The 21,614-nt window shown below is 47.2% G+C and overlaps 10 protein-coding genes and 1 non-coding gene across 13 annotated transcripts; 6 read left to right on the plus strand and 5 right to left on the minus strand.

Moving 5' to 3' along the window:
- Positions 1–15: 15 nt before the first annotated feature.
- SPPG_02791 (uncharacterized protein) lies at positions 16–900 on the plus strand. The gene is made up of 4 exons (XM_016751075.1): positions 16–106; positions 180–252; positions 327–430; positions 503–900. Exons 1-4 carry the CDS (start codon positions 83–85, stop codon positions 635–637), a joined length of 336 nt encoding a protein of 111 aa, XP_016610355.1. The 5' UTR covers positions 16–82; the 3' UTR covers positions 638–900.
- Positions 827–2,285, minus strand: SPPG_02792 (uncharacterized protein). The gene is made up of 7 exons (XM_016751076.1): positions 2,070–2,285; positions 1,808–1,994; positions 1,663–1,716; positions 1,445–1,599; positions 1,300–1,374; positions 1,158–1,226; positions 827–1,089 (listed from the first exon to the last, which is right to left on the minus strand). The coding sequence occupies exons 1-7, from the start codon at positions 2,133–2,135 to the stop codon at positions 976–978; spliced, it is 720 nt and encodes a 239-aa protein (XP_016610356.1). The 5' UTR covers positions 2,136–2,285; the 3' UTR covers positions 827–975.
- A 1,109-nt stretch (positions 2,286–3,394) lies between these two features.
- SPPG_02793 lies at positions 3,395–5,326 on the plus strand. 2 transcript variants are annotated; one of them, XM_016751078.1, is made up of 5 exons: positions 3,395–3,781; positions 3,852–4,401; positions 4,469–4,734; positions 4,800–4,946; positions 5,029–5,326. In XM_016751078.1, the coding sequence occupies exons 2-5, from the start codon at positions 3,932–3,934 to the stop codon at positions 5,211–5,213; spliced, it is 1,068 nt and encodes a 355-aa protein (XP_016610358.1). In that variant the 5' UTR covers positions 3,395–3,781; positions 3,852–3,931; the 3' UTR covers positions 5,214–5,326. The 2 variants fall into 2 exon arrangements, with proteins under 2 accessions (XP_016610358.1, XP_016610357.1); XM_016751077.1 differs by having other exon boundaries at positions 3,395–3,699.
- SPPG_02794 (uncharacterized protein) lies at positions 5,203–7,434 on the minus strand. Its single transcript, XM_016751079.1, has 2 exons — positions 7,218–7,434; positions 5,203–7,049 (listed from the first exon to the last, which is right to left on the minus strand). The coding sequence occupies exon 2, from the start codon at positions 6,600–6,602 to the stop codon at positions 5,943–5,945; it is 660 nt and encodes a 219-aa protein (XP_016610359.1). The 5' UTR covers positions 6,603–7,049; positions 7,218–7,434; the 3' UTR covers positions 5,203–5,942.
- A 576-nt stretch (positions 7,435–8,010) lies between these two features.
- On the minus strand, positions 8,011–9,516 carry SPPG_02795 (uncharacterized protein; the record flags this gene model as incomplete). The annotated part of the gene is made up of 3 exons (XM_016751080.1): positions 8,011–9,231; positions 9,308–9,364; positions 9,460–9,516. 3 exons carry the CDS (start codon positions 9,514–9,516, stop codon positions 8,011–8,013), a joined length of 1,335 nt encoding a protein of 444 aa, XP_016610360.1.
- Positions 9,517–11,311: 1,795 nt separating this feature from the next.
- On the plus strand, positions 11,312–12,531 carry SPPG_02796 (uncharacterized protein). Its single transcript, XM_016751081.1, has 3 exons — positions 11,312–11,876; positions 11,948–12,042; positions 12,106–12,531. The coding sequence occupies exons 1-3, from the start codon at positions 11,621–11,623 to the stop codon at positions 12,379–12,381; spliced, it is 627 nt and encodes a 208-aa protein (XP_016610361.1). The 5' UTR covers positions 11,312–11,620; the 3' UTR covers positions 12,382–12,531.
- A 280-nt stretch (positions 12,532–12,811) lies between these two features.
- Positions 12,812–12,883, plus strand: SPPG_10068. Its single transcript has one exon. It is a non-coding gene; the product is annotated as a tRNA-Ala (tRNA).
- Positions 12,884–13,320: 437 nt separating this feature from the next.
- On the plus strand, positions 13,321–16,505 carry SPPG_02797 (the record flags this gene model as incomplete). 2 transcript variants are annotated; one of them, XM_016751083.1, is made up of 7 exons in its annotated part: positions 13,321–13,643; positions 13,721–13,858; positions 13,925–14,300; positions 14,371–14,544; positions 14,609–14,983; positions 15,053–15,344; positions 15,409–16,505. In XM_016751083.1, exons 1-7 carry the CDS (start codon positions 13,465–13,467, stop codon positions 16,380–16,382), a joined length of 2,508 nt encoding a protein of 835 aa, XP_016610363.1. In that variant the 5' UTR covers positions 13,321–13,464. The 2 variants fall into 2 exon arrangements, with proteins under 2 accessions (XP_016610363.1, XP_016610362.1); XM_016751082.1 differs by lacking the exon at positions 13,321–13,643 and having other exon boundaries at positions 13,699–13,858; positions 15,409–16,382.
- SPPG_02798 (uncharacterized protein) lies at positions 16,461–18,039 on the minus strand. The gene is made up of 2 exons (XM_016751084.1): positions 17,252–18,039; positions 16,461–17,185 (listed from the first exon to the last, which is right to left on the minus strand). Exons 1-2 carry the CDS (start codon positions 17,325–17,327, stop codon positions 16,557–16,559), a joined length of 705 nt encoding a protein of 234 aa, XP_016610364.1. The 5' UTR covers positions 17,328–18,039; the 3' UTR covers positions 16,461–16,556.
- Positions 18,040–18,156: 117 nt separating this feature from the next.
- SPPG_02799 (ABC transporter E family member 2) lies at positions 18,157–20,848 on the plus strand. Its single transcript, XM_016751085.1, has 6 exons — positions 18,157–18,250; positions 18,329–18,406; positions 18,488–18,565; positions 18,642–20,181; positions 20,248–20,374; positions 20,439–20,848. Exons 2-6 carry the CDS (start codon positions 18,382–18,384, stop codon positions 20,475–20,477), a joined length of 1,809 nt encoding a protein of 602 aa, XP_016610365.1. The 5' UTR covers positions 18,157–18,250; positions 18,329–18,381; the 3' UTR covers positions 20,478–20,848.
- Positions 20,736–21,570, minus strand: SPPG_02800 (small GTP-binding protein domain). The gene has a single exon (XM_016751086.1). The coding sequence runs from the start codon at positions 21,463–21,465 to the stop codon at positions 20,854–20,856; it is 612 nt and encodes a 203-aa protein (XP_016610366.1). The 5' UTR covers positions 21,466–21,570; the 3' UTR covers positions 20,736–20,853.
- Positions 21,571–21,614: the final 44 nt, after the last annotated feature.

Consider the following 21,614-nt stretch of genomic DNA (forward strand, 5'->3'; position numbering starts at 1 on the left):
CGGTGAGTCACACAACGACAGCGCGTCGATCCTTCGACTTCGACGCTCCGTCCCAGTTTTCCAGAATTTTGCAATTTTCAACATGCCCATATTATCAAACGATGCAGTAAGTACAAAGTACAATATCTAGTCTATTCTGAGGTGTAATAGCAATTCTGAAATTTCCTGCTTTATGACAGTTCCTGTCCCAACTCACTCGCCTCTACGAAAGATCAAAAGAATCGGGAACCGTCTACGTAACAATGAAGCGATGTATGCTGTCATGTCTTCCTCAAGTTGCGTCCTCTAATAGTCCTAAATACGAATATTTCTCCTTATGGTCAAAGATGCGTATGATAAGCGAAAGGATAGTTCAGCTTTAAGCGATCCCGACACAGAATACCGATGTCTAGTTCGGGCTGTTGGCGGCTCGACGAAGATTAGTACTCTGGTACGTTAATAGGACTCATTGGGATGGACGAGATAATTTGAAACGTACTGACACTTTCAATAATATTCAAAGGTCAACCCGCAAGATACCGACAGATTCCACGACGCCTACACAAATATCATCAGGTTACACATGGACTCTCTTAAAAAGAAGGAGCGTACGAAAAAGGTCAAGAAGCCAAAAGGCGCGGTAGCAATGGAGTCCTGATGGCCCGGATACGTATTATAATAATTCGAGAGGGGAAATCGGCGAGAAGCAAATGTGTGGGAAGAGCAGCCTCTTAGGGTAACTGCTGGTACTCGTTATTTGTAAATAGATACGGTTAGATTCGCATGTTCCAAGATGAAATAGCACACCTTGTAGAATAGTAGATCCTGGATGGATCACAATGTACAGGGAACCTACTGTCCCGATTCCATTACAACGTACCACAACAACACACACTGTACGAACACATTGCTCAATATCTATCCCACTATTTCTCATCTCTAAGACTGAAAACCAAAGGAAAAAAGTCCATCTATCGGGTTCTCTCAGCCGTGATCTCACCACTCGCTCGCCCGCCCTTTTCCCTTTCTCGCCGCCGATGCTGATGCCGTGGGCGACGATGATAGAGGTCGGAGAGCGATATTTTCAGTGTACTGCAAGGGAGATGTGGGCTGCAGTGGTAATGGTACGGTTTAGCTGGCCCTGCAAGAGTTAAAATCCGTTTCATCTTGGAACATACCGGAGAGAGGACAGCAGATCGGGTTGTTGGGGTGCGTTGTATACGTGATGGGGGCGTTGACGGTTGGGACTAGACAGAATAATGTAACAGAGGACATGTAGAACTATCCACATCCTACAGGAGCTACATGCAAAACACTTACCGTAGGCATGAAAATTGTCGCCATACCTCCTATATTCACTCGTCGCTTCTTTACAGGTGTTTGAGGGATGACCGACTGTATGAACAGCAAAATGATTAAATGGTTAGAAGCAGCTAGATGTCTCTGCTACGAATTTTCAACTCACATCACCACTCTCGGTGCCGCTGGCCGAACTTTGGTGACCTTCGGCCGCACGTGCAATGACGGAAGGAGACCGTTTGCGTGAGTGACTGTTTTTAACCGCAAAGCGCCCCGGGGATGCTGGTGTGGATACTGAGGCAGACTTTGCCGTTGTTGTTTCTACATCAAGGTGAGGGTGAGCTCATTATCAGAATGATCAAAAGATTTGTTGCGTTAGCGCACTTTGTGGTTTTGGCGAACGTGCAGATGCGAGGAGTTTTGCAAACCGAATCTCCGCTATAGAAGAATAAGAATTATAGTTAGTACTTGACTTCTTCCAACAAAAGCCAACCAAAAATCTTGAAGCAATCTTTTTTCCCACACGCACAAAGCATCGACAATTCTCCCTCGAGTCTAACCACAACCCCCTGTCTCTGCTCTGCCTTTGCATTCATATCTCCGGCCAACTCGCCGGCATATCGGCCAGATGACATGCGCAACACAACTCCAGGGCCTGATGGACGGTTAGGATGCTGTTTAGTTCGCGGCATGATACTAAAGATGGTTGTTTGAACCTAAGTAGAACAATCACGACCACTATATTAGATTGCTAAATTCAACATCAAGGCGAATACATAAATAAACGTTACGTTGGCGGAGTCTTCCTGTCCTTGATCGAAGGATTCAATCGCGTGGGTTGGTAAAGTATCAAACATCGCGGATGCGCGTCCTTCGTAAGCAGCAAAACGTGCCAGTCTACCTCACGTGTGGAGAGGAAGCTATGGGAGACAGCCCATGGCAATGGCTAGGTTTATAGCTAGTGCATGACTGGATGTCCTTGCTGGAATAGCCAAGTTTTATACGGAAAGAATGCTGTTCGCAATATAATGCAGTAGAAGCGGTGGAGCACGACCAGTTTGCATATCACGTTGAAAGAAAAGCTGGTTCGGCCAGGACATTTATTTGGGCGGGAAGGCCACACCAAGTCGAGTCATAAACTAGACGATATAGACTTTCTGCGATCTGAGCATGCCGCATCATAAGCTTTTATACGTATAGAGGTTACTCTTTCCCATTATTTGGCTTGTTTCTGCGGACCATACCAAATACTTTTATTCGCAACTCGCTTCAGTTCAAAATCACATCCGTTGCACCTCCCATACTTGTACCATTTGCAACTGATTATGCCAACAATCAAGAAGGAGAGTAAGGTGCAAATATTCAAACTGTGTAGTAGCTCCTGTCCTGTTTACTATCCAGTTATACTTTTCATCCCTAGGACGAAGACGACCTAGCAGCAAATCGCCAGGACATTTACGACTATGAGGAAGAATATGCCAACCACCTTGAAGACAGCAACAGGCGACCTCGCCGACCACCTCGTCCTTGGACAGTTAAGGAGGTAGACAAGCTGCTGGACAATATCACCTTGTCTTTAAAGGGATCTTGGAAAACGGTCGCAATTGAGAACCGGTCGGTTGGTGATGTGAAGCGAAAGTGGGATAGCATCCGCAAAAACATTGGTGGGTGGGCGAATCGCTAAAGTTCGATTTCTGTGACACTTTTGAAGCGATGGAGGAATTGCTTAACGTTCCCAAGTGTGTAGAAAATGCAATACTGCACATAAGCATGTCTTGCTGTACATAATCAATCATTGCCAGTTTCCCTTGTCAACAACACTCACCGAGATGCTATGAATTGTACCTGCTGAAATGGTGAAACTATTTGATGAAAAACATGGTTGTTAACGGAATAACTCCCTGCACATGAAAGACTCTGATCGTTCATATTTTCAATGATCCTTGCTGTTGTGAACTTGCTTTTTGATTTGCTTTACGAGTTAACCTTATTTCCTCGTCAGCCCCAAAAAACTCATCAACCATAAATTCCGGGGATAATCTTCCATACGACAAAAATAGATTGCGTTTCCTATGTGCCGCTTGTACGAATTATTTTTGAATGTTTGAATGGAAAACACACCAGCGCGTTTAGTGTAAATGCCAACCAAGCCTTGTTGTTGACAAGGGTCACAAATGTGTTTTTTTGTGCGTATGGGCAATGTTTTGTAAAGAGTTTACGAATATCATCACAAAAGTTAGTTTTTTGTTTCGCTTCATCGTTTTAAACAAGGTCACTTTTTTGTCGTAACACATTCAATAGTTCGAAACTTCCTCTTAAGCTGCCGCTGAACACACAAAAGTCGGGGCCTCCAATTCCAATTGATCCCGTAAGCCAAGGTTCCGACCATTTGGCGGAACCCGTATCCGTCGGGTTACAGATGTGAGTATGTGGAGTATGGGTTGAAAGAGTTTTGAACAGTCCTGTGACAGACATGTGTCTTCGTTGACTGGAAACTGGCAAGGTTGTGGTTGCTTATTGGGAATAAGCGACAATGCTAACCTGAACATTCTCGGCTTTTTCGTGCATACTAGAAACCAATTACAAAACTCCTTCAGTGCGTACGTCATCTTTCTAGGCACTCTGCCTCCTTACTTTTCATCAGCTACACAATATGGGGGGCTGCTCCAGCTCACCAGAGGACATTGAAGCACGAAACCGAAGCGTGGCGATTGACCGTCAATTGAAAACTGAAGCTCGGGAAACGGAACGATTCATAAAACTCCTCCTGCTGGGTGCCGGTGAATCCGGCAAGTCCACGATTCTCAAGCAATTCAAACTTATTCATGGTGTCCCATTCTCCGATGCGGAGCGGATGTCGTATCGTCCCGCCATCCTGGGGAATCTCATGTCCTGTGCCAGAACGCTGATTGAAGCCATGGCAAGGCTGGAGGGTTTACAGTACGGGGATGTTGCGACGCAGTTGAAGGCCTCGTCAATAATGACAGCACCGTCTTCATATGGTGAAGGAGAACAAGTTCCACCTGCGGTGATAGATGCGATACAGGCGCTATGGAAAGACTCTGGCATTCAAGAATGTTACAGACGATCGAATGAATACCAACTCATTGACTCTTGTCAATAGTATGTTCAATCATTTGTTCTTCCCGACCATCCAATATATCATCTAACATCACACGTTGTTCTATAGCTACATGGACGAAGTAGGCCGTATCTGCGCTGCAAACTACGTACCAAATGACCAAGATATCCTGCGAGCACGAGTCATGACCACCACCATCACCGAAAACAAATTCTTGATTCAGGGAATGGTTTTCCGTATCTTTGACGTTGGAGGACAACGGAGTGAACGAAAGAAATGGGCACCCTATTTTGATGATGTCAATAGCATAATCTTCCTCGCTGCCATTAGTGCCTATGATCAAAAGTGTTTCGAGGACAATTCGACAAATCGAAGTAAGTACCACCAAATGAGGCGGATTTTTTGACCCATCTACTAATATCATGATGTGTATCGTCAGTGCTCGAATCTCTCAATTTGTTCGACTCTATATGCAACCATCCCCTCTTCCGCAAAACATCCATCATCCTCTTCCTGAACAAGGTCGATCTGTTTCGAGAAAAGATAAAAACCGTCCCAGTCAAAAAGTATTTCCCGCAATATGACGGTAAGTCCTTAAACACTGGGATATCAACGACACTTTCAACTTTATCCTTTTACTGATTTGGATTCCCCCCTTCCGAAAAAAGGACCAAATACCTTTGAGGCCGCCTCAGAATTCTTTGCCCATCGTTTTGTAGCTCTCAACAAAATGCCCGAAAGAAAAATCTATATACACTATACGTGGGCAACAGACACCAATCAGATCAAAACAGTCTTTGCGACAGTGAATGCCATCATACTAAGGGAGAATCTTCATGCGTCTGGCTTGTAAGAGCCGTAGAAAAGAAAGTCATGTTGTAGTATGGATACAAATCTTTAGAGCTTTACAATCCATTGTAAAGATCCGGCAGGAAATATTATTGTTTTTGGACATGTGCTCATTTACTTTCTTTGAATGCCGTGTCATTACCAAAGTCACGAATACACCAACTTGGAAAACGTGTACCTCCTGCCGGCGAAAACGAACAGGAAGCAAAAAGGTATCTCAACTAGCGCCACTTGCTGGAGCGTTCCACGATCCTCAATGAGCCATTGACGAATGTATGAACAGAAGGACGCGCCCGTGCACGCGGACCATCAATACTGACAGCTTCATGTCAAATAAAGCCCCATTTTTGGGAATTGCGGAAATGGCTTTCCATATCCATTGCAAATCAGGATAGGCAAAGGTGCTGCCATGTCGCAGGCCGCAAGACCCGTGTCAAGGATGCTGATCTTCCATGTCCGTTGGGGTTTGACGGGTGCAACGTAATGTTGCGATTTGTTAGCTTGTTCCACTAGACCATGCGTTTATCGGCATTCCAAGAGTTCAGCATTCCCTCCCTCCAAACTGCCTTTATCACCATACTCGTGTGCTTAGGGCTCAGCGTCAACGATATGGATCGCAGACCAACAAAGATGGGACTAGCAGGCGGGTATTGGCCATTAATGATGGATCTGGTGACATTGATGTACTGGGTAAACTCGGAGCTTTAGCCATTCACCTCATCGTCCGGTACCATCAAACGCCTCCAACCTCTCTGGCATGCTCCAGACCCTTTTCTCGTAACCGTTTGGCAATATCTCTTGCAAATGTTAGCTCCTCCTCGACCACCTCCGTAAGCGACGAATCAATGCATAAACAATGTTCAAAGCTTTGAGCAGCAAGTACGGGTTCACCAAAAGCCATCTGCGCCCTTCCAAGTGTCTGCCATGCTTCTGCCCACTGTGGACATAATTGACTAGCGGTCTCTGCGGCCTTTACAGCCTCGAACCACTCGGTTCGTTCTAAATGTACTTGCGCTCGCATTTCGTGCACTTGAGCAACCTCTCTTACATTGAGAGAATCTGTTACGAGGGTGAGGGCCTGCGACCAGCGTGACAGTGCTTCGGCGTATCTCCCCTCAGACGCCAGAAAGCTGCCTTCGTTGTAGAGAGTTCTGAATTGCGTAAGGGGATCCAGAAGGAGCTTGTGTTTATGGGTGGTTAGTGAGTACGTAGGATCGTCGATAAATGGTTGCACGTCTTCGTCAGTGTCGTCGTTCGCCGGTGTGAAAGGGAGGCACGATCTAGTTGGCGTGCCAAGTACATTTCTTGTTTTACGTGAGCGCTTCACAGAAAAGGCAACCGATGCTGGCCGCTTCCTTTCTGGTTCGCCTGACCCTGGCGGCATACTTTGCATAATGCCACAGATATTTGCCTGGAAGCGTAAAGAGCAAACGTCACATGCGACCACCCCGTTGGGAACTTGTCAAACTCTAGGCTCCTGGTAAGAGGACAGCATAAACGTACGAGAAAGAAACGAAAAGGTGGTAAGTATACATCCAAGAGCTCTGTTGATGCGCCCCATCTGACAACGAAATTAAGTTGCTGCCGCTTTCGGACGTATTAACGTATGGACAATTCGTCCACGGCGCGTTAAAATCCTAAAGGAATACGGCTGCCTGCTCTGCTTTTACCGACCAAAGCAGAGACCGGATCGGGTCAGGGACCAGCGAAGACGGCTGACTGGACGTGGGACAAGGGCCTAGGTACCGACTTGTCACGCGGACGAGGCACTCGTAGCTCACGCAGCTCAGCAATCATCGTCGCAGGTCCTCCACCCTGACTGGGTGCAGTAACTCTCTTTCTACCAATTTATGGAAGTAAGAAAGACCTGCTGAGTCCGGTAAGGCGCACATAAGGTCTACCGAGAGGTAGACTTTGAACCTATTGCCCGGTTATCGTGCGTGCCTCAGGGAACCAACTCTCCCCACAGCTACGTCGCATGATTTGGGAGCCACGAAAACAAACTCACCTTACTGTTCCCTTGGCGTGACGAGAGCAGATGAGCGAGCCAGGTGTCCGGGAAGAAGTGCAGATGAGCGAGCCAGGTGACGGGGCAAGTACCAAGTCCGATCAAACTGCGGATGACGGAGATCGTGGTGGAGAAGCGGTGTTGCAACGTGCCAACAGCCTATGAATAAACGGGATGCCTTGTGGCGAATTTGGGCACTGAGGAAAAGGTTGGTGAACAGCTGCGAGTGTCATCAAGATGTGGGTCACGTGCTAGCCGCGCGTTCTAATGTCGCTCTTCTACCACATCGGTTTGCCATGGCATGGATTTTAATTCAAATATACAAAATGAAGGAAATCATACAAGTAGCGGGGATATTCCTTTTGCTTGAAGCGTTTTAATTCCCGACGATAGCCAGAAACAGTCCGACAAGCTATTCATTCCCTTTAGGCATTCCATATACTTGCATCATTGTCCAGCCAAATGTCCCCCCCATGGGACCCCACGCGACAACAGAAGAAATCCAACTGCTTTTTTCATTCAATTCCCTGAATGCGGGATGAACGAGCCGTCGGTAAGCGGCTTCCGATCGCTTTTCAACAAAACAGAGCGATTGCTGCCAGCGATAGCGTTGAAATAAACAAGCGCGTTTGGTCTTTTGTTTTTAAGAAACTTTCGTCCATGTCCCGGATATTCTGCCATTACAACGCATCATCGTATTCCGCAAATGATTGCGTCTCATTCTAGGCGCTTCGGTCTCAATGTATCCCTTTCTTCCCTTGGCTCTGGGTCCAACCGTATATAACAGTTTTTTTCAGTCTTTCCAAACTGTTGCTGCCTTTCCTTCCAGTGGGACGTCAAAGTCGGTAGATGACGTCTCTCGCAGCAAGGCTGCCACAGGGATAGGTCTCCCTATCCGTGGCGTGCTTTGCCGCACCAACGGACCTGCCTGGGGCAGCGGAAGTTGCAAATGGTTCGACCATGCGCCTCTGACTGGCGATATCTCTAATCGGGTATTGGGTTTTGACGTTGTGATATAAGATGGTTGATGTGCGGGCGCGGGGGGAATCGAGGGCGGAGATGCATGTGGAGAATAGCGTGACATTGGGGCTGTTGTGGTTGCTAGTGGCGGGTACGCTGACGGTAGAGGCGTATGCGGAGAATAAAGTGACATTGGTGTTGTTGTGGGTGCTAGTGGCGGGTAAGCTGAGGACGTGTGTAGCGGGGAGTGTGATGGAAAGTGATTTGGCCTAGCGAGCGGTCTGCAGCAGCTCCTGGTACAAGGAGGTTGCGGATTGGGTTGTGCTTTATGATAAACGTCTGTACATTGGGGCAACATAGGATAGGAATATGATGACGGTGCGACATGTCGCGGTGCAGGCGATGCATACGTCTGACCAACATCGTTGCTGCTATGATGCTTCCATCCGCGCTGAGATGCACTAAACGGGCGTTGACTTGATGACGGTGCCTGCGGCCCGAATGCATATGGTTGATATCGTCGAGTTGATTGAGACGGTCCATCAGGTGAATGCGTGCGACGATGTGAGCTTCCTGATGAAGGCATTGATCCCGCTCTGTTTTGGTGACGTTTCGCCAGCTCTTGCATGTGAGAACGCATGGAAGGGGATGAGTCTGTCCATGTCAATACAATATCCGGGTATCGTCGGTAGTCGACAAACACTGACGCCAGATCAGGCTGTTGGGAAGGTCGAGGCAGTTTTCCGGACCGAGCATCCTCCTCTGAATAGTACGCCACCAGATGCTGCCGGCGACCATCAGTAGTTGTAACCGCCAAGCACCGCTTACAGAGGCCACCTTCTTTTCGCTTGTACATGGACACATCGCCGTCCTCATGAGTGGAATTTGTCTCCTCCGAGGTTCGTCTATTGCGAGCAGCGCCGTCAATCTCATAGTATATCAAGAAGCGCTCTAGGAGGCGACGAGATGGGGACCAAGTACGGCCGTCTGTCCATCGCCGGATCTGTGCCTCCTCCTCGTCCCATATCCAAACAGAACCCGACTGTATCCGGACCTGTAAAAAAAAAGCACCATGTATGTCTTGTACGTTGTCCCAAAAACGGTGTTTGAAATCCAAGCGCCACGCTTACCTTTTCATTTTCCGTCAATCTACGTTGGTTGCGTCTCAAATATCCCTGACGACAGGCCTAAGTGCGTGTGTCCATCGAAAGGTCAGTCAAGGACAAGGAACTCGGTTTTACCGGTTTGGGCCCTGAGGACGCCGGCGAATGAGTGCGCATACCTCGAGCAGCAAGACTGCGTCCTCGAGCGTTTCGACAAAGCCATGCCAGGTTTCCATGGCGGATGGGGGCGTTTGCTGTGTGTGTGTGTGTGTGTGCGTTGCCCGACTGTTACTGCCCGAGCGTTCGAGTTCAAGCTTCTGTGTAGAAAAATGGGTGAAGAACACAAATCGTCTGGTGATGCGGGCAAAGGACGTGAGATATTTTAGGGGAAAACTCTCTTCTTCAAAGTACGGAGCTCCCCCAACAGTCTTTCAGGGTATTGCAAATGCACGGGGGCAAGTGTGCTTGTTTAACAAAACCATGGAATAACTGCTACCTTTATTTAGGGTTTAATTTACTTCCAAACGCATAGAACGCATACCATGGCAAAATGTTTGGCTACGACGACGATGGAGACGATATGAAAACAAGAATACCAGAAGCCATTTATTATTTTAAACATTCAACTGGTATGGCATATTCTTTTTTATAATGTTTTGCATTCTCTTTGGGACTTTTCCTGGTTCCTTTTTGGAGGGAAAACTTCCGCCTCCAACGAGGATATCGAATATCCCAAATGTCTTTATGCTACGACGCTCTCGTCGGTCTCTTCGCCCCCCGCCGTGGATTTTGAAAAGTTCTTTTAACTTGCATTTGTCATTTTAAACGGCCGCGGAGTTGCCAATATGTTTTATTCATTCCTCCATGGCCGACTTTCGTGGGAAGAGCCAATACCTTGGGCCGATTGTTCAGCATTGTAAGCGACCCCCCTCCGCTGACACAAGCACAAAGCGCGCGCGTGTGGGTTTTTTTTCTATTTTCACCTGTGGATGTTCCGCGATTTAGCCCTCTCTCAGCCCCCCGCAGTCCGCCGTGAAAGTTGAACAATTAAACTTTGTTGAAGACGGTCGGGCTGCTGGGGCTGGCGGAGGGCGTGTTATTCCATGCATATGGCGAATGGCCAATGGTTCTAGGCTCGGTAATGCATCCGGCCTTGTGCTGCCTCGTACCTTTACAATTCTCCGCGTTAAGAGATGAGGGGCACGAGGGCAATCCATGCAAGGACGAGACCCATTGTCGCTTATTTTTGTGGTGTCATGTTGCTTATCTAAAAATGTTGCGTTGAACCCTTTGGGTGACAAGCCCTCATCATTTAAGGGATTCATTTGGACGTCATATTTGGGATCATTTGAAAAGGATTGCCAATACTACTACCATCGACGTAATCATCATTATTGAGCACCGGTTAGATTTCAACTATACTCGCATAGGAAATAAATAATAATATACTGCATCTTTTGTATTTATCAGGTCTTTTATCAAGTGCGTTGCACGCATGCGTTCCCACTAATTAACATATATGGCCAGTCTTCAATCTGCCCGCCCGTACAATATGTATGCATTCGAACCACTTGACTGGTGAATACAGTCCATCGATACGAGCAGTACACACACACACACACATTACCACACACTAGGCAATAGAGTCATCATTTTGTTCAAAAGTTGACAACGACACAAAAAGATAAATGCTGTTCATACTGGGAGTAAATGCTGCCTCCCAGAGAAAACCTTTTTACTAATGTCCATCCACCTCCATCCAACCTCATTCCACCTCGGCGGCCAAAAGCTGGAAATTCAAAAAGTCAGCCCTGGATGCGAATCTACAAATACAAAAACGATCATCCTGTTTGAGAATAAACGGCATTTTCTTATTTTTTCCTTGATTTTTTTAATGTCCATTAGTCGCTTGTCGTTGTCGTTGGTCACAGGGTCGTTTCCACCATGGCTGCGCATTTCAAACTCCGCGTCTGGTGACGTGTAAACTGGACTTTTTGGGGCTGCCCGCGTGCTCTAGCCGTTTAACCGTGTGGGGTAGCAAGTGAGATTTCGAAAAAAAAAGGCATTTCGAGTGCGTTTAAATAGAGGCTGAACGGAACATTACCCTCGCACCTGTTCGCCAAAGAGTCGCAGCCAACGCTTGTCAACATTCACATAAATAGGACCTGCTCAGACGGGCTCCTCATCGTGTTTCTTTAGCTCGGACATTTTCACCTGTAGCGAACGAGCTGAATTTTATACTTTTACGACATTGTATCTGCACGATAGCCATCACCAACAGCTTTGCGCTTACAAGTCTGAGCCGGTTCGTCTCCCATTTCACATAAAGCTCATGGCAACATGTCGACAACAAGGACCTCGACTGTAACAGCCATGGAACCAGTATCCCCAAAAGCACACCTAAGCCTCTCTCCCAGCGACTTGTATTTTACGCCCACCCGCTCGCATGTGGGAGTCATTGCCAGAATCTCGCTTCAAAACAATCACCCATCCAAGCGGCCAGTAGGATACAAATTGAAGACGAATGCACCGGCCAGATATTCTGTTAAACCTGTGTTGGGTGTATTGGTGGCTGGAGCGACTGTGGATGTCCTAGGTAATGGCAGGTTGATTATTTGTTAAAAAGGAATCCTATTCTCATGTAGGCTTGCTTGCTTCCTTCTGCAGTTAGGACTGAATCAGCTATCCATCCTGACGATCGGTTCCTCCTACAAACCATTTTCTTGACAGACGAAGAGTCCGTGGGGCTGGATGCTGCCAAGGTAATAAATGCATGTTGACTGGCCCTATACTGTCACTCGACTCACTCTTTTGTTGAACCGCAGTGGCGCACATTAGATCGCCGACGGATGGCCGACACCTTTATCGACTGCAAACCCGCCACCAGCCGTCCACGCGGCCTATCTGCTGCATCTACATCCTCGTCATCATCGACGGGCACCTCTACCACATTACGACCGTCACCCACAAAGAACCCAGTGGACGTCTCGGTACGAGTGACGCCGCTTGATGTGGTTGTGTTTTCATGTCTCTGCCTGGTGTTGGGAATTTTGATGCCTTACAGAAGTCTAGCACATCTGGTAGATTTGACGTTGGTGTGACAAGCAAACGTCGTGCTATAGAGTGTGGGGAGGCTGCTTTCTTGTATATCCTTAATTTTCTGTTATATAATTTTAGATAATATTTGACCCTAGAATAAAACCTCTTAATGTATTGATTTAAACAAACTGGGGAGTTTGATGGGAGTTTATAACCAGTTTAGCCATGAAGGACAACTCGAAAGGATTGTTCTAAGACAAGTTTTGGTGCAGCGGAACGAGAGTTGCCGCTGCCGTTTCTAATGCATGGTAAAGAATATCTATACTGGAGATCATGAGGATCAAACATCGTATTTGGAGGCTGCTTCAACCGCACCTTTTAGGATGCAAGACCGTCTCAGGAAAAAGTGTTAGATAGAGCACTGAATGCATTCTCCGAGCCCTTCAGTAATTAAATGATTAGTATTTCTGATAATTATTGTCCAATAACACAGGGGTAGTAACTCAGTGGTAGAGTGTCTGCTTCGCATGCAGGAAGCCCGGAGTTCGATCCTCCGCTACTCCATTAGCAAACCTGTCCGCGGAGTTTTTTGAACCTCCCGTCCAGAAGCGAATGCGCAAGAATGTTTTAAGATATCTGCTGTCTTTTTTGTTCAAAACAGTTTTAATATGTAGGAGTTGTATGTATCATTCATTTTCATTCGTTGCATCTTTTGATCAAACAGATTATCTCTCGGGGAGCGGGAGATAACAATCTTTTTGCTTCCGCGACATTCTGCCCCAATTGATAAGACTGCCCGTTATCTTCGCTGAAATGCCCTCAAGAGAGCTCTCTCCAGTTTTTTTGCCTGTGCAGCTTCTTTTGTCTCCCTCCATTGGCCATTGGCTGGTGGTAAATGGCATCTTATCATGTCTCCATGCGGGCTCCTGTTATCTCCCTTGGGGGAATCAAAAAAGAAAACGTCCCCCCACCACATTTTAAAATCGACAGTAGGGCAAAAAGTCCCCCATAACAGATGGTTAATGTCCATGCAATTGCCCTACTCGTTTGTCCATCGAGGCTTGAATCGCACGTAAATACACATCTCTTCTTTTTTTTTTTATTCAACGCAGTCGATATTGCCATCTGTTCTGTCTTACGAAACGATGGCTCCACCGAGTGTTCCGGAATATAACCCATATGAGCTGCAAACAGTTGAAGACGCCAATGGAAGGGTTTCCGATCCCAGCCCATACTTTGGCAATTTTCAAGTAGATGAAAGGGATAAAAAGACGCCTGACGAATGGATTAGGCGGAATCCGGATTTGCTTAGACTGACGGGACGGTGAGTTTTCTTGCAATGTGCATGGGGGTCTAAAATATAAACGTTGTTTAAGAATGTGCTCATACTTTGACATCTAGCCATCCTTTCAACTGTGAAGCACCTTTAGAAAAACTAATTGAGAAGGGATGGATCACGCCGACTGATTTACATTATGTGAGGAATCATGGTGCAGTACCTAAACTGGAATGGGGCAAGCATCGGTTGCATGTCGGGGGGTAAGCGTACGCAGGTATTTTTGTTGTCTCTGCATGAGACTGACTGGCTTTTCTTTTTTGATTCAGACTTGTATCATCCCCGCAAACGTTTACAATGTCAGATCTTGCTGCTCTCCCATCCGCAACCTTTCCCATCCTCCTCGTCTGTGCTGGCAACCGGCGTAAAGAGCAAAACATGACTCGCCAAACGATAGGCTTTAGCTGGGGTCCTTCGGGATTGTCCAATTCCATTTGGAAGGGCGTCCTGCTAAGAGACCTTTTGTTGCAATGTGGTGCACCTGATCCCTTGGGAATTGTCGAGGACGGAGTCGTCATGCCAAAGTGGGTCATATTCCAAGGGGCCGAGGATCTGCCAAAGGGAAAATATGGGACGAGCATCGCGTATGATGTGGCCATGGATCCTAGATGTGATCTGTTGGTTGCGTATGAGCAGAATGGGGAGGTAAATAAACACATCTTTCTTAAACATATCCAAAGTATGGCATGCTCACTTTTATGGAAAACTTTGGTAGCCATTAGCTCCCGATCATGGTTTTCCCGTTCGTATCGTCATCCCAGGTCATATCGGCGGCCGTATGGTAAAATGGCTTGCGCGCATCATTGTCAGTACAGAAGAAGACTCTAGTCATTACCATTTTCACGATAATCGGGTCTTGCCCCCCAACGTTGACGCCCAAATTGCAACGGTATGTCTCGCAGTATGAATCTGGTCATTCTATCCTTTGCCTCCGCCTCACACTCTGCTTCCAGGCCGAAGGATGGTGGTACAAGCCAGAGTATATTATCAACGAACTTGGAATCAACAGCGTCATCACCTCCCCTACTCACGATGAGCTCATCCCCATCACTATAGATGGTGGATACAAGTTCCGTGGATATGCATACACAGGAGGTGGCCGAGCCATCACCAGGGTAGAAGTGTCCTTCAACCATGGTGAACGATGGGAATTGGCAAAACTGCTGCCCTACCCTGTTGAGCATATTCGACGGGGAAAATATTGGTCATGGTTTTGGTGGGAACTTGATGTTAAGGATGTGAGAGACTTGTGCGGATGTACACAAGTTTGGGTTAGAGCATGGGAGGGACAAAACACACAACCTGAAAAACTGACTTGGAATGTTATGGTACGTGATGCTCTGTCGAGTGCGCCTTGATAGTCTTCATATCACTCACGGTAAATCAACTTACAACAGGGTATGATGAACAACTGCTACTTTCGCCTTCACGTTCATGTGCAGAAAACGGCCACGGGCATATCACTCCGTTTCCAGCAACCCGCCCCGGTAGTGGGTGACGGATGGATGATCAAGCCACCAGAAGATCACCAGGCGGCAGCAAAACCAACCATCAAAAAGGATGAGACAAAGGAGTTACGAGTATTTTCCATGTCGGACGTTGAAAAACATTCTTCAGAGGAAGACTGTTGGATTGTCGTCAATGGAAATGTGTATGATTGTACAAAGTTTTTAGATGATCATCCTGGAGGTAAGCAAGTCATCCTATTCCTTGTGAAGGATTTTTGGTATTCATCCATTCTCCATCGACGCAGGACCAGAGAGTATTGTTATCAGCGCCGGTACAGACTGCACCGAAGAATTCGATGCCATTCATAGTTCCAAAGCCCACGATATGCTCAAGGACTACCTTATCGGCACCATCGCAAAAACCCCTTCAGCCCCGATACCTGCTTCAACGAAACCTGTTGCGCCCGTTGAGGAACTCATTGCCCTCAACCCCCGTGTCTATGCTCCCTTCAAATTGATTGAGAAACAGAAATTATCTCATGATACCCGGCTCTTTCGATTCGCTTTACCTTCACCAGACCACCGTCTTGGCCTTCCACCTGGCAAACACATGTACATATCCGCACAGGTTAACGGCAAGTTGGTGATTCGAGGTTATACCCCCGTTTCAACAGACGAAGAAAAGGGCTTTTTTGATCTAGTTGTCAAGATCTACCTGCCAGATCGGCATCCATCCTTCCCAGAAGGTGGCGTCCTTACTCCATGGCTCGATGCTCTCCCTATCGGGGCTGAGATAAAAGCCAAGGGTCCATTAGGCAGCATTGTCTACCTGGGTCAAGGAACATTTACACTTCCCAAACACAAGCAACCCAAGGCCGTGCAACGAATCAGTTTAATCGCAGGCGGTACCGGCATAACCCCATGCTACCAGATTCTCCGTGCTGTCCTCTCTGACCAATCAACCGCCGCTCAAAACATTCGTATATGGCTTCTCTACGCCTGCCGAACCGACCGGGATATTCTGCTTTTGAAGGAGATTAACGAATTGGCCGAGAAATGGAAGGGACGAGTGAGAGTTTGGTATACTCTCAGTGGTGCCTGTCCGAATGGCTGGATGTACGGAACGGGAAGAGTGAATAAGGACATGGTGGCCGAACGTTGTGCGCCTGGCGGGGACGGGAGTTTGGCGTTGGTGTGTGGACCGGATGGAATGGTCAGTGCGGTCATGGAGTGTTTAGGTGAGGCGGGGTACGCAGAAGACAGCCGCTTTGCATTCTAGATGGATAACAGCGTGGATAGAAAATGGACATGGGGACCTAACTATCATTGATCACGATATCAAAATATGCCATATAAACCTGGAATGAACATATACATGTATGCAAATATTTGACAACAAAACAATCTATATACATTGCACTTCTACGTGTAACAAAAAATTCTCGAGTATTGCTTAAAACCCATCGCCAAATCCTCCATCGAATCCGCCGTCAAAACCACCATCCCATCCACCATCATCATAGTATCCGTCATCAAAACCATGGTGATGATGATGATGATGTCCGAGAGAACTCAACGCCAAGAATCCTAATCCGCCCGCCAGCGCCCCAGCACCTAGCGCTGCACCGGTATTCATACGACCAGACGACTGTTGCGTTTGAGACGATCCAAAAAACGACGGTCGGTTAAAGAAGCTTCGATTTTGTTGAGGAGGTGGAGGAGTGTATTGTTGCACCGGAGCATATTGTTGCACCGGAGCCTGATATCTTGACGATACAGCCGCTGCTACCGCTGCATCTTCTTCGGCTTGCAACCGTCGAGCAAACTCCTCGTCTTCCTGTTCTTGCCTTAGCCGCTGCGCAAGCTCAGCGTCTGTTACTGTTTCCGCTTTAGTGTCTGCACCGGATTTCAAGCCAGCGATAGGTTGTGTAGGTTGAGTTGTTGGCATTGAAGCAGCAGCAAGGAAAGGATTGGTCGTGGACGGTGTAGAGCTCGATGGTGTGTAAGGCGGTGGAGCTTCTTCCGGACTTGTGGTTATAGTTGTCTGCGGGAATTCCCACTGGGACACGCCGGTTCTCGTGTCTACAAATGCAACGAGCATTATTGACTGGAATCCTGGAACCATTTATGAGTGCAACCAAGTATTACCAACGTAGTAGTTTCGTTTGTAATTGCTATCAAACTGGACTATCCAGTGAGGCGGAAGGGGACGAAAATCAGTCATGGCTTCGAGATGTTTTTCAGATCCTTGTCAGTTGCTTTGAGTTCTTTATTGCTGTAGAAATTGGATTGTCCTCTGCTTGTCTTTTTAAAAGATTGTGCAGCTCGTCGTGGATTGAAATCTAATTGCCAAGTCAAACTGCGAACGCAAGTGGGGCTTGCAAGTTGCCCTTTCGGTGTGGCTATGATGCAACACCTGATTCTAGCCGGCTCCAACCCATTAACGATCTGGCTTTTGGCTTGCATTAAGATGTCCATCCTACGACAATAGGAATTACAGTGCATGACCGAAATCTTGCGCATATGTGTGTATATGCCATCCCGAATGAGTTGCAGTAATCCTTGCATCCCATTATTTCCCAAATCAACCAGAATGTACGTCCATAGTTACTAAGAAGCGACGCACGAAAAAAGAGTGTGGCAAACCAAACCCTAGCGCCAGCCTCTACTCTCACGGACAGTGACACCTCCTATTAGAAGTCCTCAAAACGAGGGTATTCAAGTCGGAACGGTCCTACTCTTCCACGATTGTAACGGGTAGTCGCCACGGGGACAACGGCTCACGCCGTGCAGTGCGGACTACTCTGACTTAATCGTGGGGCTAAACGGATTGGATTACCGCGGCGGCGAAAGGATGCAAACGCTTGTCGTCGTCGTTGTTGGGTTACCTTTCGGAGCCAACGGAACCCGGCTCTTTAAAAGCCATCCTGTTGAAGCATTGGAGTTAAAGAACGCAGTGCAGCCGCCTTTATAAATATCTGAATATATCACGTGCATCCAGAGTTCTTTTTTTCCGTTTTTATGACTGTGCCAATTCCATCGTCGTCAAGGTCACGACGCCTGTTGCGAAACAAGCTGCTGCGAACGAAGTGGACGTTGAGATCGGTTTCTGGGGACGGTGTATTGGGTCATTGTTCACGGCATTTGGTAAGTTAACCCAATGAGGCCCTTGCAGTATGAAAAGTTTACAGGGCTTACCTTTTGCTCAACGCGCTCATCGTGCAGGTAGGTCCTCCTCCCATAACCTAGCATCTCCCCGCTCCTGAACAAACCCAACGATGGCTGAGAAGCTCACACGTATCGGTATGTAGCAAAGAATTCGCGCACATGTCCATCAAAGGTTTTTGTTGAAGCTAGCATTTTAATACGATTCTCATCCCGCAGCTCTTGTCAGCACTGACAAGTGCAAGCCAAAGAAATGTCGGCAGGAGTGCAAAAAGTCGTGCCCCGTAGTCAGGATGGGTTAGTATTAATTCACAAAAGCGTAACCAGCGGAATGGCTGGGTCGAAGAGCGAGGGATCTAACATGTGTATCTAGGGAAACTCTGCATCGAGGTAACACCCAACTCGAAGATCGCCTTCATTTCCGAAGAGCTATGTATAGGTTGCGGTATCTGTGTGAAAAAGTGTCCCTTCCAGGCTATTCACATTGTCAACTTGCCCACCAACCTCGAGAAAGACACTACCCACCGCTACTCGGCAAACTCCTTCAAGCTTCACAGATTACCAGTGCCACGACCGGGGCAGGTATTGGGGTTGGTGGGTACCAACGGTATTGGCAAGTCGACCGCATTGAAGATTCTTGCCGGACGATTGAAGCCGAATTTGGGGAAGTTTGACGACCCACCAGACTGGGAAGACATTCTCAAATATTTCCGGGGTTCTGAACTCCAGAACTACTTCACCAAGATTCTTGAAGACAATCTCAAAGCTATCATCAAACCCCAGTATGTCGATCATCTCCCAAAGACGGTGAAAGGAAAAGTGAACGAGATCCTGACGGCAAAACAGGAGCTAGACAACAGAGACTTCCTGATTGACCAGCTGGATTTACAGGACGTTTTGGAACGTAACATTGAGAATCTCTCTGGAGGAGAGCTGCAGCGGTTTGCCATTGCAGTGGCCTCAGTGCAAAGAGCGGATATTTACATGTTTGACGAACCCTCGTCCTATCTCGATGTCAAGCAGCGTTTGAATGCCGCCCGGGTGATCCGATCCTTACTGCACCCAACCTCGTACGTCATTGTCGTGGAGCACGATTTGTCCGTTCTCGACTATCTATCAGACTTTATTTGCGTCCTTTACGGTATGCCGTCTGCGTACGGAGTCGTCACACTGCCTTTCAGTGTGCGGGAAGGTATCAACATCTTCTTGGATGGGAAGGTTCCAACCGAAAACTTGCGGTTCCGTGATGAATCACTAGTGTTCAGGTTGGCAGAAACGGCTGAGGACAACAGCGAGAACGAAAAGATGCGCAGGTTCCGCTACCCACACATGAAGAAGACTTTGGGAGACTTTTCTTTGGAGATCGAGGCGGGGCAGTTCACCGATTCGGAAATCATTGTCATGTTGGGACAAAATGGAACGGGGAAAACCACGTTCATTCGTATGCTAGCTGGTATTCTGCCTGCTGATACTGAAGAACAGGTGCCAGAGTTGAAGGTGTCTTACAAGCCTCAGAAGATCAGTCCTAAGTACCAAGGCACCGTAAGGATGTTGTTGATCAGCAAGATCAAAGGCATGTTTATGCACCCACAATTCCAAACGGACGTCATCAAGCCTTTGCAAATTGAAAACATTATTGACCAACAAGTGTTGACCCTCTCTGGTGGTGAATTGCAACGTGTCGCTATTGTGCTAGCGCTTGGTCTTCCCGCGGACATCTATTTGATCGATGAGCCGTCAGCCTATCTTGACTCTGAACAACGTATCATTGCCGCTAAGGTGATCAAGAAGTTTATCTTCCACTCCAAGAAGACTGCGTTCATTGTCGAGCACGATTTCATTATGGCAACGTATCTTGCCGACCGTGTAATTGTATACGAGGGTCAGCCTTCCGTCAAGGCCAAAGCCAACAAGTGGGTGTCCATTATCAACAGTACTAATGGTTGTATCATTTTTATCTAATCCGCCTCATGTTTCAGGCCCGAATCGCTATTGACCGGAATGAACAAGTTCTTGGAATCGCTTCAGATTACCTTCCGCCGTGACCCCACCAACTTCCGGCCGCGTATCAACAAGTCTGACTCAATTAAGGACAAGGAGCAGAAGGTGAGATCTTGTCTCTGATTAATGTTGTCTTCCTACATGGCCGATTTTAACATTTTCGTTTTAGTTGGCTGGTAACTACTTCTTCTTGGAATCCGAAGCTTAGAGATATCTGAGCAATTAAATATATGGCCATTGTCCTGAGATCGTGAAGTAGGAGGGATTTGGAAGATGCTGCCGGCCTTGTTCAGGGTTATAGGGCCATAATTGCCTACATAGAATGCCGGCATGGTAGGAAGGTCATGGACAGGATGTTGTTGATAGCGTAATTTTTTCCTGATGCTGAGGCTATGTTAGCCATTTTCATATATCATCTTAAATGCATCATGGGGTAAACAAGGATATAGTAGCGTAGACCTTCATGCGTACGTATATCCAAGTTCAAATAGCTGATCATGGCGAAAGAGTCAACTTTGAACATTTCAAGATCCGTATGGTACACTTTCTATGAATCACTACCGTCTCATGCCCCCCGGCCCTTTCTACAAAATCAGACACCCCTTCTTTGCCTTGCCTCCGCCGGCTGATTTTCCTCCACCTTTTGCCTCCTTTCGATCCCTAATCTTTGACATCAACATCTGATATGCTTCTTCCACATTTTGTCTAGTTTTCGCACTCGTCTCAATGTATGGACATCCCCACTCTCTTGCTTTAGCCTCCCCTTCTCGTGGTTGGACTTTCCGAAGGTGCGCCAAATCGGCCTTATTCCCAACCAAGACAAACGGTACCTCCTCATCGTCGAGCACTCGACAAATCTGATCTCTGAATTCTTGGGTATGAGCAAAGCTCTCTTGCTCGCAAATGGAAAATACGCAAAGGAAACCTTCCCCAGAACGATAGTAGTTGTCTCGGATCGCCGCATACTCTTCTTGACCGGCCGTGTCAAGGATATCAATGAAACATTCGGTTTGTGTGCCACCCGAGTTGAGGACAACTTTCTTTCGATACGAATCAGCTTTTGTAGGGTCGTATTCCTCAATGAAGTCGCCGTACATATATTGGAGCGTTAATGCGGATTTTCCGACACCTCCTGACCCTACCATAATTATCTTATGGAGGGGGAGGTCGTTGCGGTTTGGTTGCTTTTTACCCATTCTGGGAACCTGCAATTGGGGGGATACACGCTGGCTATGCTGCTTTCAAGCGAAAGTTTACAAGTCTGCTCATTAGCCGATAAGCGCCTGCTTCAATGTATATCGCTGGGCCCGATCCTCTCCAAACTCCTCAGCTTGCTGACGAGAAG

This window comes from Spizellomyces punctatus (assembly GCF_000182565.1).
Source record: "Spizellomyces punctatus DAOM BR117 chromosome Unknown supercont1.4, whole genome shotgun sequence".
NCBI lineage: Eukaryota > Fungi > Chytridiomycota > Chytridiomycetes > Spizellomycetales > Spizellomycetaceae > Spizellomyces > Spizellomyces punctatus.